Source organism: Trichoplusia ni, chromosome 3 (assembly GCF_003590095.1).
Source record: "Trichoplusia ni isolate ovarian cell line Hi5 chromosome 3, tn1, whole genome shotgun sequence".
In the NCBI taxonomy this organism is placed as follows: domain Eukaryota; kingdom Metazoa; phylum Arthropoda; class Insecta; order Lepidoptera; family Noctuidae; genus Trichoplusia; species Trichoplusia ni.
Genome location: NC_039480.1, coordinates 12,966,874 through 12,986,110, shown reverse-complemented (window position 1 = coordinate 12,986,110; position 19,237 = coordinate 12,966,874). Strand labels below are relative to the sequence as shown.

Genomic DNA, 19,237 nt, shown 5'->3' with positions numbered 1-19,237 from the left:
CTGTTTATCGTATAGCAAAAATTTAAAAACATTTGACGCTTGATACCCCTTGTGTGATTTGATTTTTTTTTCTTAAATTAGAATAAAAATAAATCTTCTCAGTTCTTCCTAGCTTCAGAACAACAAAAACTTTAACAAGTTGTTTCGAGAATGCGTGCTCTGATTTCAAATTCTGTTTATGCCCTTGTAAGAGAAACGAACAACTCATTCATTTTAAATAGTTTCTATATCTTTAACAAAGTTCAGCTACTTTTTATAACACTTTTTCTTTACTTCGCATATATCCTACCATAGAAAGTTATATTTATAACATCAGACATAACACACTGGTTAAAGACATATTTAAAGTGCGAATCTAACTATGAACAGGAACAAGTGATACTAAAACGGCAACAATTGACCCGGACGCTAGTATTTTAGCCTCTAGGTTACACAGAAGGTTGAGCAAATAAAACCGTTTTAATAGTAAACAACTTCAACTGTTCAACTCATCCTTTTCCTACGTCATTAATTATTATTGGATGGTCTCTTAGTGACAAGGGTATATTTAATTACTTCAGTCGTATAATCAAGTTTATATTTTGTATGCAGTACATTACATGTTACTTTTAAGGCAATTTTATTACTTATACTAGCTGGCCCAGCAAACGTTGTTTTGCCGAATATTCTTTTTTCTAGTTGTATGTAGTTTTTATGCCACATTACAAAAAAAAAAATCCAAAAAATAAAATATTTTTTTTTATGTGTGCTACCCTTATCATTCTCAAACCTGAGTAGGTTTAGGTATATGTATACAAAATTTAATAAAAATCGGTCGAACCGTTTCGGAGGGGTACGGTAACTAACATGGGAATTTTATATATTAGAAGAAGATTTCCTATATGATTGTATCTGTGAAATAATAGTAGTATCTTTCTCAAAAACTTTTGAGGGAGTAATATTTTCCTATGGAACTTGTGATAGTCCCTGGTGGTATTTTGATGATGCTTGCATGATTCATCGCCTTGCATGGCCCATGGTATTGCACGGCGGTTCAGGGTAAGTAAGTCTGACACTAACGGCTTCTTGCCCCGAGGTTCATGCCTGTTCCTCCATAAAACAAAAATAATGACATTTTGAGCAATGTTTAAAAGTAATAGGAGCAAAACTCTCCGGAAGCTGATCATTTATAAGCATAGAGCGATTAAAGTTTTTCTTCGAAATATTTTACTCCTTTTTTTTTATTGCCTTTAAAAGTATGAAAAGATAACTGAGTTCTGTTTCAAAACGTTCTATGGAAAAATGCTTACAACTTGTGACACGCTGTATAATTTTCTATAAACTTTTTTAAGGAGTTTTAGTGTTAACTTTGGAACCGCGCAACTAGAGTCATTATTGTAACGTTTTGAAATGTCTGAAAAACGACCTACTTAAAATAAAAACTTTTGATTTTGATTGATGGTAGTTACGAAGGTAGGAATAAAATCATGAAACTTGACTTTCAAGTCAAATCGTCGATGATAAATCATTATAAATTCTTTATTATAGTATCGAGCGAAAAAGAATGTTATTAGTGGTTATTGTTTATTGCGTTTGCTCAGTTGCTTCGTAAATGATCTAGTAGTATGACATTGTCTATTATATGAATTTTGATACAGGTAGAACTGTTTGTTTTGTACAACAATATAAGGTTAGGTTTAAAAAAAAACAATGAATTTCTATTATTCGACCTTTTCTCAACTATGTTGAGGTCGGGTTCTAGTCTAAACAGATGCAGGTATTAAGTCCGCAATATTATCTGCAAATAGTTGATTGAACAAGATTTAAAGACTATACTTTTAACAAAATAAGTATTCAGTACTGGAATTATACACCAACAAAACAAAAGGATACAAATTATCTAAACTTTTTCATAAACTGGCGATTGCCAGTACCAATATAAAAACTATTTCCTCGTTCTAAATTTAAAACTTCAATATTGTCCCTCGCCACGGTATAGTAGAGATAGAAAAAAATAAAAAATACTCTGAATCTTTTAGAGTATTTTTTATATTAAATCTATTTAGAGTAATTGGGTATTGTAGTTCGTTTTGAGGGTCTACAAAACATTTTTCAATAATGCCTTGAATAAATATTATCTTCCCTTATTTGTTGATAGCACAAAATGAAAAAAAATGAATGAAAAATTGATAAATCTAAAAGTTTGATGAGATTTTTGCCATTTTTATCAAAATATGGGAGAAGACGTAAAATTATTCTTGGTTGGAAGTGGATATGTGCTAAGGAAACAGTAGCTTACATACTTGTTATGCGTAATTAACAATTCAAAATGTTTACGGAACAATGGCGACTTCCTTAACAAAACTTTACATTCTCGCTATCCTTATTCACAAAGTTAAGATTAACTGCTTATAAATAAAGACAAAAATTTAGGTATATTCTACCTACTTTATCTTCTGGGTAAAATACCCATTAGAAAGGCTATAAATAACCCTTTAGGAAATTGATTTTCTGTGGTGCAGGACAGGTAAGGCTGGAGTCAAATCTGTTATATCGTTACCCATTAGTGGTACACTAAATAGGCTACCGCAAAATAAGAGAGATTAAAAAAAAAACATGATTTGCGAGATAAAGGTTTTTGTTGAGGTATATAGCAAATCGCTTTGAAGATTTAACGACAACTTGCCTAACCACTCTACAAATACTCACTTAGTATTCCAATTTTATTATAGGTAGGGGTAAGTCGAATATCATTGTGGTGTTGGACATTTCATTTATTTAAAGCTAGTTTTGTTGTCAGGGTTCAGGGTTCTGTTCAAACCATTCGGATTTTCAGGTATAGAAAAGAATTACACTGCAGTTAATAATTTGCAATTATAATCAGCACACAATATGGGACATGACGAGTACGACAAAAGTTTCCATGTAGTTAAATGAAGGTTCATATTCCTAATCTTAAATATCAATGTATGAACATTCCTGAGTTCGAAGTAGTACTAACGACTCGTGATGAAAGTGCGTTAACATTAACTTATCGCTGCATTTTTTATCTGCTTATTAAGGCCAAGTTTTAGCACTTAGGTTGCGTTCAGGACACGTTCCATTGAACACATTTTATCATATGGTGGGCGTGAAAAATGTAATAAGCCCGAGGATGTGTTACATATGTTGATGGAGTGTGTACAATACCGCCGCCTGAGGAGTATGTTGATGCCAAGCATTCAATTATTTAATGGGGGTGTCAATGTACTTTTGAAGCAACCGGTATCTGAGGAATCTAAGGTTTTGTATGGCTTTATGAAAACTTGCCTGAGAGAGAGGAGTGAAAGAACGGGGAACTATGTATAAATTAGGTAATTAAAGTGAAAGCACCCATGGGGCTGGCATAGTCACCTTGAGTGTACTGAAGCCTCGTCTACAATAGATAAAAAAAAAAAAAGGCCAAGTTTTAGCACAATATTATTTACCAAATGCACGTACAGCAAAAATATATATAATATTTAGCATATTTATTATATTTTACCTTTAAATCGATATCATCATCATCATCATCATTCCCCTGCACTTATCCCAATTATTTTATTTGGGGTCGGCGCAACATATCATCTTCTTCCATACCTTCCTATCGGCCGTCATCTCACAAGAAACACTCTTTACAGCCATATCGTCTTTCACACAATCCATCCATCGTTTCTTTGGTCGTCCTCTTCCCCTATATCCATCCACATCCATAATGTATTATATTTTACCTTTAGATCGATAACGTTATATATTTTCTAGACATTATAAAAAGTAAATATTTATCATCATCATCATCCACAGCCTTTATCCTCCCACTGCTGGGCACAGGCCTACCCTTTCTCGTGCCAATTTCTACAGTCCTGTGCTATCCTCATCCAGACTATTAAATATTTATGTAAGTTTAAAATAACATAAAGTATCTATTTACCTCATCATAAATATTTTAGGCAAACGATAAAGGATCTTTAAAAAAATTAACAAAATCCTTAATTACCAGCTTCCCTTCAACTTATCTAAACAGCTTTGAAAGGTAATCAGTAATTAAAAATTAATTTTACATGGGTAAGCGCACAGATATAAAGTTAATTAATTTATTACCATCGCCTTAAGTCGGTGGAAGTTTTAGCGTGACCCACTTCCAGGCATCGGGCATTTTATATCCATGTAAGGTAACTAAACCTCAAACCGAGTCACTTGTGTTACCAGTTTTAAAATTTTGCGATTACCTGATGTAGGGAAGGAAGGAAAAACGACCTGCGTAATTTGATAATAAAGAAAATTTATGGAAATGAATTTTAATGTTAGATTTTGGTCTCATTTTTTATTTTGTTTGTTTATTTTCATATCATCATTGGTCAAACCTTTTCTTTGTCTAAGAAAAGTCTTTGCCAAGCAGTAGGAGACAGGCTGGTATACATAATTGTTTTTACAGTAATTAAATTCACATTCACAAACACAAAACAATACACCGAAACAACATACTAATCAAGAAACCGCAAATCTGTTGAAACAATTACATAATGTTAAATATCAATATGTATTAATTTCGGTATTGCGTTAACATCCTATTAGTCAGCCTTGATCTTCTGGCTTCGTAATCCAATTCAAGCGGGGAAACCCAACAGACTCAAGTAACTAAAGGTTTATTTAGACGAGGCGAGAAGCTGATTGAGCCGTGTCGTTGGTTCGATTCCCGCGTCGGACTAGCGGGATCATACATTTGTATGACTTACGGATTTTCGTTCTGTGTCTGGGTATATTATGACCTGAATATTTGTAAAACTCAAGCGACACAATCCATAGTGTGGGACGCGTAAAAAAAAATCTTACAATACATTGTGAACATGGCAGCTTTGGTTCCTTTTATCAAAAGTGATATAGCATCGCCGGCAATATACTGCTCATATATTTCTCGCCTCGTCTAAATGCCCCTTTACTCACAAGGTACGTAGGAATGTTCAAAATAAATAAAACAAAAGAAACTTACTTTTAGAAAGCGGCACATTGGGAGATTTCCTCAACAAAGGTGTCCATTCGGATGCAGATTCGGCCTGCTTACTCAATGACACTGAATCTAAACATCTTGTCACTAACACTTTTCCTAACAAATTAGCGTTAAACATTTTACTTTTTAACGAATTCCACAGCACAATACCTTAGCTCAACTTCTTTCTTTATGCGCACTCGAAGGCAAACAGTCTAAGATTTTTTGTATATTTGTTAATCAACCACTCACTCGTCTCCGAATTGGTATCCACGAAGGTTAAAGGTCAAATCATGGAGTCCAAGGAGCTGTACATCCTACACCAAGTCCTGAGCCACACTGACCATGCGCCGTTATACAATATTAATTAAAATTACTGTTTACTGATAACAAAAGTACAATTATTGATATGAACTAGGGCTATCCCTACATTACCAGTTAATTACTTAATTAGACTTATTTATTTGTTGTAAATAGGATTAAAGGTAAGAATTGCCGCTATCTCTGGTCATTTGGTAACGGAGTAAACAAAAGGCAAGGTCGTTATTTAAAAAATATAGGATGCAGTTCGTTAAATGAACTCTCCTTATACAGGACTCTTTGTTGGAGCGAGATGATGACACGAGGGGCGTAACAAGCTGTCTCACTTTTTCTACAGCAAAAATCCTGATTTGAGTATCACAGTACAGGCACTAATTAGGATACCATTAATGATATATTTCGAAATGATTTACAAATTCAAAATCTTCCATTGGACACAAACAATGCCAACTGTTTACAAAACAATTAAATAACGAAAACTAATTAACGTACCAGAGTAACCCTAGGAAAGTTACCAGCTAGTTTGCAAACTTGTATTTACCGCAATCGTTATGGAAAAATACTCCTCCCTATCACTTGTAAACAAACCGTAAGGATAAACTTGACACAGATAATGTGATACTAAAGATTAATCACTATCTTAAACAAATACAGCAACAATTTAACGATTTATCGTAATTAATCACGGTTTTGAACTTAAAACAATAAGATCAAGAGTTCAATGAATGAACTCTGAAGGAATATTTCCGATCCTTTCGAATAAATTAGTGTCTTATCAACATTCCAACCTAAGACTCTATGAGTGTATCTGTGCAAGATATAGGTACTAGAATATGTACAGATCTTAAATATCACATGATCAAATATTATTGCTTTGGTATAAGTAGGTCAGGTAGTTTTTGATTTCTTTTTATTTTATGGCCACCTCGTAACATTATATTTTTTGCTGGAAAATAAACCCCAATACTACTACTCTACAACTAGTAGAAATAAAATTACACAATAAATCGTGCATAGGTTTGGAAGACACAGAAAGTAAAATGGAGAGGCTTTCTTCCAGAACAATAGAAATAAGAAAATGGATAAAAAAAAAATGGTTGTAAAATATCAAATATGTTTATTCAATTTCAATTCTCAAGGAACTCCACAAAAGCTAATATCAAAAATTGCATTAGCAAATACGAAAGTGTTTCGCGAAATTTGCTCTATAATCATCTACAAACACAGGAATACGTATAGAAAATGACATCGCAAATATCGGGCTGTTTGCAGTTCAAACAATGCTCTGATAACCTCAGTTTCGATTCAACATTGCATAGAAACAGTCTACGATGAAGAGAATATTCCTGTTTCTAATATTATGTGGTCTGAGTTACGGGCAAGAGGTGCCCACAGGCGCAATTGTTGATGTTATCCACGCTGCTGCTCGATCTTCTTCTGTTATTGCTAAGTTGTGCTGGAGTCCATGTAAGTGATATGATGGGAGCTGTCGTGGAATATTACCAAGCATTTTTGTTTTATGATTACAGAAATATCATGTTAGAAGTCTAATTTAAGTGACAACAGTAAGGCAGGTAAAAGCAGCCAAGTGCGAGTCTGAATCGCGAAACTGATTATTCCGTACAATCGTAGGCTAAAGAAAAAAAATATCCCTACATACATTTACCCTACAATGGTCATGCTATAAAAAGGCGAATTACTATCATAGTCTAAGTAGGTACTCCGTTTACGGTACAGTTATGATATGGGATGAAGAAGTCTAACTTAAAACAATGCATCAGGAATAAATAATGATATTCGAACCTGACTAATGTGTGACGTATGGCATTAAACAATCAATTGCTAAGCGTTATAAACAGTTATTACAACATGCGTACTTAATATAATTGTGTAATAGTAATTAAACGAAGTATTTCTATTTACTAGTGTAATTAGGCAATTGGTTTTATCCTTTACGTGTTACGTTTTCCAAACAGACGTCGAATTGAGTGTTTTACGTTTGTATGTATGTCATACATGTTAACATTCCACGGAATCCTTTGGTCTACCTACATAGGACATAGGTACTAGAGGAAAACAGTATTAAGATCTTTATTAAGTACTGTTTTAACTATAAACAGTTATTGGTAGCGTCGAGAAAAGGTTTCGATTGCTGTGTCATGTTGTAGGGGATAGATCTATCGAAATACGAGCGGCCATTTTCAATTTCCTATCTAGCAATAGATTTCGGTACTAGGGCTGGACTGTTGTCAAATTGAAAATACAAAATAGGTCATTTTGCTTACGATATAATACATACAGTATATTAAAAAGGGCTGTCAATCGGTTACCGTCGTAGTGTATATAATAACCAAAACAATATAACCCAACAAACTGGGCACGTATCAACTAGTAGTGGCAGTAATACCTTGATTCAAATATAGTAATTCCTTTTGTTTCAGCTAAAATTCTGGACTTTTATTCGACTTTAGCTGAACAGTATACTCAATTTACTACCGGAGAAGTTATAAATGGTGACGACGCTCAGTTTTATGATGAAGAGCATCATGCCGTATTTCTGGCTGATTTGGAATGTCCTGATATTATAAAATACTTTCAAAATGTTCGTACTTGGGTAACTCCTATTACGTAACGTCATCTAACCCAACAATGCTACTTGAAAACTTATAAAATCAATGCCTACAATATTCTATTAGCAATATTGTAGGTATTTGTAACAAATGAGACAATCTTAACACGAGTACAATTACAATTGCTTAATATTATATAAGTAGTTGTATAGTACAAGACGTTCAATGTAAAACAACTTTTATCGAATCAATTACGCGTGGATAAACATTCCAACACAATTGATTCTATATGTTTTACATTGAATACCATAATATTAGTTATAGCTATTAAAACAAAAAAAAAGTAAACTATTTTTAATACTAAAATAGGTTTTCTTTCAAGTAGAATAGCGCAAGAAATTTCTTTCGGGCTCCATTTCGATGGATTCTTTTTGGGAGCTTTCGGAACAATAGCCAGGATGTTGTACCAGAAGAAATCGCTAGCATCGATGTATTGGTCGACTCAGAAGTAGTTGTTATTCAGAGTAACAAGGACATCTATGAAATGCACTTCAGTAAGTTATTAGTTAGTCAGTAAGTAAATTAGATTCTATATAATTTTCGGACGTGCACTCGTGCAGAAAATTTGCTTTTCTCCGAGTGATTAGTCAACGTTAATACTGAAATCACCCAAATGTAGTGAACTGACAAGTAAAAATCATGTCACTTGTTAAGCACGAATGTCAGGCCTATAGATTTAAAGTTATTGGTTATTTTTATTTTAACGCTATGTCCCCACCTTACCTTGCCTAGGCCCCAAATTTGAAATTGTATAATATCATTTCCAGTTTACAAAATCAGCTCAAATCACACGTGGAAAACCGAGTTTTATGGAACTTGGGATGCGACAAATAGGTTTCAAAAATCTAAGCAACTCTCCGAAGCGACAGCTTTAAGACGTTTGGACATCGAGGGATATGAAATCGCGATTTGTTACGTTATCACGAACAATGAGAGCATTAACCATTTAACCGATGGAGTGTAAGACCGTTACCTATACATATGTCGTAGAGCAAAAAACAAGATCTCATTATAATTGAATAACAATATTAACAATAAGCAACTCGGTATGATGTTAGTCGAAAAAGAGACAAGTAGCACACAATTTACAGTAACTAACAGTTGATTATCCAAATCTTGGTTTATGAAAGGTTTAAAGTGGAATATCTTAAACCTTGATCAGTTTTCTTAGAATACTAGCCGTAAACAATCTATACATCTACACATCATTATTTAAAAGCATTTTTTTTTGTTGCTTAAGTGTTGGTCGGTATTACCCATTTTGCAAGACATATTAAACTGTGCTTTTGGGATAAACCCAACATTACTATTGCAGCCAGTTGCAAAACTGACCCAGATATAATTAGCTACTGGTTTTTTGTTTTTATTTCATAGGGACGATCATGTCGATACAATTACGAAAGTGAACTTCCCCACTACGAACCACTTACTGGATTTCCTTAACGCTAAGAGGAAATATATTTTTGCTGATACTTGGGGCTACCGAGTCAATGGGACTTGGAATGGTATGACGGGTTACTTGGTACGAGGGGAAGTAGAGATCGGAGGTAGGTAGACAATAATGGATAAGATTAGCTTACAATTGACTGGTCTATTTTTTCTATTAATGTAATGAGTACATCGGCTTTTTGATGAAAATATTTTAAATTGCTACTTCTAAATTGATAGATCTTTATTTCAATTTATTTACAGGATCGCCAATGTTCTTCACATTTGAACGGATATCAATAGTAGACTACATAGCCAGTCCGACACCAACCCGTTCGAAATTCGTTTTCCAACAACCTAAGTTGTCTTACGAGAACAATTTGTTCTTACTCCCTTTCAACACAACAGTTTGGTACAGTACCATGGCGCTGGTCTTTATAATCTACCTAGTACTCCTCATGGTCACGAAATGGGAATGGAAAAAAACCAAGGATAGGATTGAAAAAGTATGTAATATATTTGCGGTGATAGTGGTATGACCGTTGAAACCAACTCAAAGGTCGTAAGTTTGGGCTTTTAGAATCCATGTGCATATTACAAAATAATTATTATTTGTTAAAACAGTGATGGCAATCATCGTAAGGAAACCAGCACCTGAGAATGTTAGCATAAGTGTGTAATGTCATGTCACTGGCCTTCGGGCGATTTTTAAATTAGGCACCAGGTTTTGCATAAACCATACGAAAAAGATTAGGCCTAACGGGATCAAGTAATAACCTTGACGCCAAAAATATTTTAACACTGTTTACCACTTATATTTTATTTTAGCTTGATTCATACACGTTTTGTAAGGAAGTTGTTTCCGGGAAATTCACATCATAAAGTTATTGTTTATAATGACAATGATCTGTTTCAGAGACAAAGAGATTCTGGCGTCTTAAGAGCCAATATCTCAGACATTATAATTTTAATGTTTGGGGCCGCGTGCCAACAAGGAAGTCCTTGTGAATTAAAAGGTGATCGCCTTATTAATAACAATTAGAAATCATAAAACAATTAATGTTGCCCTTGATCTAGTCAGCTTTGAATAGGACGGCTTTAGGAACAAAGAACCTCAAATTGCAAGCTTTTCATCTCTACTTGGTACCAATTAAATTGTTCATACGAATAACGAGCTAAAACTCGGCGGGGCAGTGCCTTTTTACAGCGGAGCTCCTATGGATCTCTACCTACCTACCTTTAGTACCTTCTAGCTCCAACCTAATATCAGCCATAACTCATTTTATTACTAAAACAGCTCGACCAGAACTTGGCAGTATTTTTTTTTAAGAAATAATTTTGTAATGCTTGCAAAATCTCTTTTATTTTTCTTTGTTATATTTCAGAAGTCGTTTAACGATACGATACGACATGTACGATAACTGTACGTTCATGCTAACTCAAGGTATGTTTCAGGATCTTTAGGAAGAGTGGTAATGCTGGTCTTATTCCTTGCTCTGATGTTCCTCTACACGTCTTACTCAGCCAACATCGTGGCTCTTCTGCAATCCAGTTCATCTCATATCAAGACCTTAGAAGACCTGCTCCATTCTAGGATCAAATTTGGAGTTCACGATACTGTCTTCAATAGATATTATTTTTCGGTACGTTTTGTGTTACCCTTGTCAGTTCTTTAGCTTTTTTGGCTGTAATGAGGAAATTAATTACTAGACTACAAGGAAATGATGTTACAGACTGCAACTGAACCGATAAGAAAAGAAATCTATCAAAAGAAAGTCGCACCTCCTGGCACCCCTCCCAGATTCATGACGATGGATGAAGGCGTCTTAAAAATTCGAAAGGTTCTAAGACTTATATCTCTTTTTACCTTTTCTATAGAAGTGGGACAAAAGCAGCTAATTAAAATCCTCCCCATTACAGGGTCTTTTTGCTTTCCACATGGAAACTGGAGTCGGTTACAAATTCGTTGGCAAATATTTCAATGAAGGCGAAAAGTGTGGGCTACGGGAAATACAGTATCTGCAAGTTATCGATCCTTGGTTAGCTGTCAGAAAGAATACACCATTTAGGGAAATGTTTACGATTGGGTAAATGAAACAAGATTATGAATACATATATTACTGTCTCATATGTTCCAAAAATTATACCATTGTGGAAATGAAAGACCACACAAAACGCAAGTCTATTGAAAACATGTTTTTTTAGTCCTACACAGAAATTTTTAAATCGTTATAATTCCAGAACGAGGCGCATTCAAGAACATGGACTGCAACATCGTGAAAATCACTTAATGTACGAAAAAAGACCAAAATGCAGTGGGGGAGGATCCAACTTCGTTTCAGTCAGCATGGTGGACTGCTATCCGGCTGTACTCATATTAACCTACGGCACCATACTCTCTTTGTTCCTCTTAGGATTCGAAATACTATTTCACAAAAGACAAACATTGATACACAAGTTGGGCTGTATGAAGCATAATTACACGTAAAACCACCGTAACTGCCTCATTTACAATTCCACTTTCCATAAACGCGGTGATTGCTTAGCGATTATAGGACAATTATAGATAAACCCCTTTAACGCTGAAACATGAATAAAACCTTAGGTAAACGCGTAAGTAGGAGATCACCCTTTCATTAACGTAGCTGTGATAACAGAGTATTATCGACAATTAAAGAAAAGGGTAAAACAATTAGCTGAAAGGCAAATATTCCTTTGATACACTTAAAGCAGTTCAGTAGCTTCACTTATAAACTCACGTGTTGATGTGGTAGTATACACTAGAAGACAAAATGAAGTCACCTTTATTCTTTATAATTATAATATTTTGTTTGGAAAAATGTGTTTCAATTTCCAACCAAACGAATGAGCTCAAAATGATTGTTGATTTTGTCCAGTCTTATGATAAACCGACTACTGTCGTTGCAAGAGTTTGCTGGAAGACAGGTAAGTTTTTGAGAATCAAATACCCGTATAATGATATCGTAAAATATTTAAAAAACAACAACATTACTTTTTACAGCTGAGAAGGTGAAATTGGCTAACATGTTGGCAATTGCAGAAAAACCAAGAAATATTGCGTTTTTGGGTAAACGTAAAGCTGTTAAATATTCAAAACCAAATAACGATATCTTGTTTGTGATTGATTTAAATTGCGAAGATAGCAATACTTTCTTTATGCAGGTACCTAAAATGCCACTTTTCGCGAGCGAATAAGCGAGCTGATCCATTAAATCTAATGCTTATATTATGTCCTTTTATTTTTAAGGCAGAAAAAAATAAATTATTCACTAAGCACTACAGATGGTTCATATTTGGAACAAAAGAAGTCGATGATGTTATCCCATACGAACTTGAAAATATTAATATTTTGATTGATTCAGACGTTATTATAAAACAAGAAATGGATAACGAGGAATGTGTGTTAAAGTCAAGTGAGATCATTTCATGCGTACATTTCATAATACATTTACTAGTTTATTAGTCATTGACATAACAATACTTAAAATCTAAAATCTTGCAGTTTACAAAATTAATACGGACCGCGATTGGATAAGCAGACACTACGGCACATGGTCACCTAATTACGGACTCATATTAGCAAAAGATAATAAAATTTCCAATGTGATGAAACGAAAAGATCTGAGAGGAGAACCAGTGACTACTTCTGTTGTAATATCAGATAATAGTACAAAAACTGAGTTATTTGACTTGAGGTAAGGCATCAAAGATTTTAAAGAAAAAATTTAAACTTTCCGTTTTACATTCGGCGATATTTTGATACGTTTTGTACAATGTAGTTGCTAAGGCTTTTAGCAAAAAAAAACACTTATTTTCGTCTATTTTGAGTGGACTATAAGTTCCAATAAATTAACTAGGTATAGCAAGATTTGATAACAGACATAGAGCCGGACAAAAATAAAAAAAACTGCTAGTAAACACTGATTATCTGATTATTGTATGTATTCATTTTATTTCTTATTTCTATGTTATGTATGTTTATATATACCTTTACATGTTTTTAACAATAGTGCACCACCTACCTCTGTACATACTGATAATTTTCCTGTCCATCCAAAGGTTGTCTGGAAGATATCGCTTTTAGCGATAAGACCGCCATTGTACCCTAACATTGTATGTATTAAGAATCACTGCTGTAATTCCATGGTGTACAATAAAGAATATTCTAATCTAATATAATCTAATCTAATCCTATTGCTTTGATGTACCTTTACTTCTTCCATTTTTTACATTCCAGACATCTTACGATAGACACTACTTCTAAATCAGCTTACCGAATCGTATATCCTCTACATTACTTCCTGAACTCTTCAGCGCGACTCACGTTTTCTGATACTTGGGGCTACTACATAAATAACACTTGGAACGGCATGATCGGAGATATACATCTCGTGAAAGCGGATTTGTGCGGTAACTCCTAAACTCACATAGGATTTAAAGAACAACAATATGATCCTCATATTGGGACCTATTTGATCAGCTTTATTTAATCGAATCTGCAGAATAAACTATCCAACATCGGCAATATCAATAAATAACCCATATTGTCCTCACCTTTGCCCCAAACTAACTGTTTACTGTATTTTTTTGCTACTGAAATTCATTAAAAAGCTCTTACATGAAAATATCCAAGAACCGCCATATGTGTCTGTATGTGTGTAACTACCCTAGGTCCTAAGCGGGTGAACCGATTTGGAAGCGGATTTTTTCGAGGCCTTTTTTTGATATTACCTCGTATGCTATCAGGTACGGTGACATTCATGACAAAAGAACGAGCAACTGTATTAGAATACTTGATCCGGCCAACTCCAGTGAACTCCAAGTTTGTGTTTAGACAACCTCCACTCTCGTACCAGAACAATTTATTTCTATTGCCGTTCACAACTAGCGTATGGTACTGTGCTGCTGTATTTGTTCTTATACTCACATTCATATTGTATATTAACACTCAATGGGATAACAAGAAATATGAGGAATATAATAAGGTATGGTATAACAAATCTTAAAGTAGAACTGCTGAAGTTTTTGAAGCGTGATGTCGCTATCTATATATTGCTTTCACAACAGCAGCAGTCTTTCTCAACATATAACTTGGCATAGAAAAACAAATTTGAAATCTTAAGAGATGCTAATAAGGACTAAGGATATGTCAATTGTTTTAGCAAAAAATGGACCAATCCTGTTTGCCACCAACTTGGAGTGATATCACGATTTTTGTTCTTAGTGCTATCTCACAACAAGGAAGTTCTAACGAATTGAAAGGTTATCAATTTTCTGAGATCTGTATAATTGAAGTACATAATTGTTACCTACATCTAACCCTTTTTTTTTTCAGGTACACTCGGACGCTTCGTTATGTTCCTCGTGTTCCTAGCATTCCTCTTTATCTATACTTCGTACTCTGCAAACATCGTTGCCCTATTGCAATCGACCTCAAACCAAATTCGGACTCTCTCTGATTTGTTAAATTCGAAACTCGAACTTGGAGTAGAAGATGTTGCCTACAACAAATATTATTTTTCGGTAATTAGAATTAAGTTCTTATAAATTAATTAATTAAAGGCTGTGGTATTATTTAAATATGGGCGGATGATCTAGATTCGTGCTTACAGAACTGGTCACTAGGTAGGCTTTTGCCCAGCGATGGGTCTTACTCGGCGTGTAATAATATTGAATTATGTTTAAGCCAGCATACGCTTCACGTAACCCAATAGCAAAAGCAATTTACGAAACGAAAATAGCACCGAAAGGTTCTCCAAACTTCATGAGCATTGAGGAGGGTATCAAGAGAATGCAAAAAGTAAGTGTTTCATACATACAGGTACTTGCTATAACTTTTATGCATGTATGAAATTGACAGTCATTTTGACTTTTCACATGACTTTTGACTCAGTTGCCTTCCTTTTTTATTTCTGTATGTTTTTTCTCAGAAACCTTTTGCCTTCAACATGAACCTAGGCGTTGGCTACAAAATAATCGCTGCATATTTTCAAGAACATGAGAAATGTGGACTTCAAGAAATAGACTTTATTCAGGGTAACCATCCGTGGTTATGTTGCAGGAAAAATTCGCCTTTCACCGAATTGTATAAAGTCGGGTAAATAAATTAATTTTAATATTTTGACGCCTTACAAAAATAATTGAGTTAAAGTGTTGATGGCTTAATGTACGATTTGAAAAGTATAACTTCAAGACTTACTCAGCTACTTTAATTTAATTCTTCAAAGAGAGAGAGACGAAAGAGGAAGAGAAAAAAGAGAAAGTAAAAAGAAGTTAAACGCTTAACATTTATTTCAGGTTAATGAGAATAGAAGAACACGGTTTAAGTGACAGGGAAAACAATTTGATATACGCAAAGAAACCTGTGTGTACGTCAATGGGTGGGAGCTTTGGCTCAGTAAACATGGTTGACTTCTATCCAGTGTTACTCATGTTGCTGTACGGAATGATATTTGCTTTAGCATTGCTTGCCGCTGAGGTTTTCGTACATCGTCGAAAGCAAAAGAAATTGCGCTTTAATGAGGTCCACTCTGAATAGTGGTTTTATTTTGTAGATGTAGAGTGTGCTTAAATATGTAGCTTCATAAAGTAGATAAAGTTTTAATGAAAGAATTGTTGAAGAAAAAGTTAAAATTGTAATCACCATTAAATGTCGATTTTTAAATTAGAAGCACTTACTTAACACAACATTAAATAAATAGACTTGAAATTTTGTTTCTTTTTTTCGAAATATCTTCTAATCTCGGTCCTACCTGTGCACAATTCCAAGGAGATCGCACATTCCTAGTGTTAACCCAGTCTAACCAATCTGGCCATAAGATTTCCGAGGCAGCCAGGCAGTCTGTCGCACCTACATTACTGCTCCGTTATAGGCTGTAGAACCGGTAATTACGCGAGAATCGATTACTCACAGTCTGTGGATATCTCGAGTGATGTACGACCGGTGAAACAGCAATTAAAATAAACACTGGCCCGTGGGCACTGCCCTAGACATCGGGAGCGGTAAAGTAGGTTCCCGTTCGAATAAACATGAATTATTTACATGTCAATTGCAGTTGATAGGTTGTAATTCGATATGTAAAACTGGTATGTTAGATTTTGGTATATTAGAAAAAAATAGACTATTGGAATTCGAAGAAAGTACCTACTTATCGGTTCATTCCGTACTTACCTATGCTGACGAAATCAATGAAGTAGAAGTAAGTACGTTAGATAAACTTAGATAATACTTATGTATGGAAGCTTAGATTATTTTATTAGTATGTAGCTGTATGGAAAATAGTTTGTGGCCATCTTCTTCACTTAAATTCTGCGAAGATGCACTTATGATGTAGTAGAAATTAGTCTATAGATAAAGCTTGGCCTATATTATTAGCGAAATTGTAATGTCGTCTGTTAAATCAGAGTTGAAGACTTACTACACGCTTAGACGCAAACATACGAAAAAAGAACAAGATCTATAGAATATTTACTTACTAGATATAGATAAAGGGCCAAACGTCGGAAATGTTTTTTTTAATAATTATAAATTAATTAGGTAAAGAAGTTACCGGAATACACACGTCATAGCGATACCTTACCCCTGAAGCAATCAAGTCGACATCATCCCTGAATTCTTAATCGATATCTATGTATCGATTTACTTCAAAGGAAATGAGGTCGATAATGATCTGAATGCGAATAAATACCCACAGATAAGATATCAAGCTAACATTATTCATAGAGATAATGCAATCGAAAATCACGATATCATAATTATAACGATTTAGTGACAAAGTAATGTTTTGTTTGTACAACATGGATCGTAAAATTGTGTTTGTGGTTCTTTTATGTTTTGTCAGTTTCGCTACAGGTGAGATTTAACTCCTTAATTGTAGATTCCTGTATTATTACAGCTAGTGCATCTTACTCGTAACTAAATAAAAAATTACCTAGATTCGAATCCCGCTGTTCTTGTGAAAATTGACTTTGTTACTGTGCAAGAGTAGTGAGTATATAGAGAAGGAAACCAGTGATCGGAAGAGAATAAAATTGAATATTTTGCTTTCGTTGAATGACGTTGTATAAGTACCTTTCATCAATATCTTGTAAAAGGTGGCCAAATATATTTTTTGTACACCCAGTAGGTCTACAACTACATCGAAAGTAATATTATTATGTTTGTAGAAGTGCGACAGCGCCTTACAAGGGATAGAGCAGCATCTCTCTTCCACACGAAAGACGTGTTAGTAGGCCTCCTAACTTATGAGAAGTAGAATATATAACCCTAGTACACTATGATTTAAAATATATTTGTTTTGATTCCTTCGACACAAAAAGCTTTCCGTATCAGTATCAGTTTCATGTACCGAGTACATACGTAGCATACGGGCTCCAAAACTTGTAAAGAAGGGGTTTCTCAACCCAATCTTTTTTTCTATTTTGTTATGAAAATGTTATAATAAAAACATATTAATAAAATTCATAACACACTCTATTTTTTTTTTACTCGTTAATTAACATGGTCTTCAATGAATTCTATTTCAGGACAACAGTTTCGATGCTACGCTTGCGGCTTTTCAAATGTAGACGTGGATCAATCATGTCTTACAATAACAAATAGCACCAATATTGTTAACTGCCCACACCAATATTGCACAATATTGAGGCAAGAGATGGTGGTAAGTTAAAGTATTTAAATGTAGATATAAAAAGGTAGGCTCATCTATAGGTATCTACTAGGTATTACCGAAGTATTGTAAACTTCTTTCACTTCATTAGTAAATACGTTCACACACGTAGGACAAGCATATTTTGCTTGTCCTACGCGGGGATCGAACCCGCTACACGTCGCTTTCAGTGACCTCAACCACACAGCTATCCGTGCAGTCGAAATTTTTATATAACATTAAATGGACAATGCCTCTGCATACGTACTAATGAATAGTAAATAATTTTAATTATTTTATCTATCAGAAGAAGCCACCCATCCAATCATCCGCCTGGCACAGTGCCGAATTCCTGGGCTTTTTGCGGAAGATTAGAAATGCCACTTCGATATTTTTTGTCACTGACAGGTGTGACAATAGCTGGATATCGATTTGAATTTGAAGTATAGTTTTCATGTTAAGAACGCACTCTTTCACAATAAAATACTTTGCGATACAACTACTTGACTAAAGTTTTTAGATAATTGACATTATTTTTCAGGACCCAACTGGCGTAGTATCCAGTTTCACCCGTGGTTGTGAATCAAACCCAGTATTCCTGAATCATGTCGTCGAAGATTCACATTTCAGGACATATTATAGAGCTTGTACGAATTCACTTTGTAACATAGGTAAGTTTATTTTAAAGACCATTCGATTTTTTAGAGAAATAAAAATAATTACATGAGCATTTCTTTGTCTTTGTGTATACACTAACTAGATTATTACTGATTTTATTAGGAAATGGCATTGAACCTGTGGGTGGATCAAACTTGTCTCCCGTACCTCTTTACAATGGAATAAATCTTCTGGTTCCGGGAACTGGCAGCGCTGTAGCTACTTTCCAGATAAGCATGACAGCCTTAATACTAAGTGTTTTAATTTTTAATGTCATGTAAATTCTATGATCCCCATAGATCGCCTGACACAAAGGCACACCTACAATAAAAGAAATTTATTATTGTGTACAAATCCAACCTCATAACATTATTATTTAACAAGTAACAAAGATGCTCTGCTATTCCTTACCAAACGTTTAAATAGGTACCTATGTTTAAAATACATGTGTTAAATATTCTGAAATAAACCATGCAATAACAAAAATTCTATTGTTTAATTCTAAGTATCTTTTAGTTACAATTTGAATGATTCACAATCATATTAAT

General features: G+C 34.3%; 3 protein-coding genes across 3 annotated transcripts in view; 2 read left to right on the top strand and 1 right to left on the bottom strand.

Moving 5' to 3' along the window:
• LOC113491992 (putative inorganic phosphate cotransporter) overlaps positions 1–5,201 on the bottom strand; it is a 40,746-nt gene extending 35,545 nt beyond the window's left edge. The window contains exon 1 of the mRNA XM_026869241.1: positions 4,988–5,201. Coding sequence (XP_026725042.1) covers positions 4,988–5,123 — 136 coding nt within the window. The 5' untranslated portion in view covers positions 5,124–5,201. The remainder of the gene's footprint in view (positions 1–4,987) is intronic.
• A 242-nt stretch (positions 5,202–5,443) lies between these two features.
• On the top strand, positions 5,444–16,016 carry LOC113508716. The gene is made up of 23 exons (XM_026891800.1): positions 5,444–6,772; positions 7,747–7,907; positions 8,261–8,429; positions 8,703–8,895; positions 9,310–9,482; positions 9,628–9,869; positions 10,280–10,379; positions 10,819–11,006; positions 11,097–11,204; positions 11,284–11,450; positions 11,605–11,847; positions 12,009–12,021; positions 12,138–12,309; positions 12,386–12,546; positions 12,632–12,797; positions 12,887–13,079; positions 13,622–13,794; positions 14,131–14,369; positions 14,547–14,646; positions 14,720–14,907; positions 15,071–15,184; positions 15,315–15,481; positions 15,682–16,016. Exons 1-23 carry the CDS (start codon positions 6,637–6,639, stop codon positions 15,920–15,922), a joined length of 3,807 nt encoding a protein of 1,268 aa, XP_026747601.1. The 5' UTR covers positions 5,444–6,636; the 3' UTR covers positions 15,923–16,016.
• A 1,116-nt stretch (positions 16,017–17,132) lies between these two features.
• LOC113491989 lies at positions 17,133–19,175 on the top strand. Its single transcript, XM_026869237.1, has 4 exons — positions 17,133–17,236; positions 17,911–18,044; positions 18,574–18,703; positions 18,813–19,175. The coding sequence occupies exons 1-4, from the start codon at positions 17,164–17,166 to the stop codon at positions 18,968–18,970; spliced, it is 495 nt and encodes a 164-aa protein (XP_026725038.1). The 5' UTR covers positions 17,133–17,163; the 3' UTR covers positions 18,971–19,175.
• The last annotated feature ends 62 nt before the right edge of the window (positions 19,176–19,237 follow it).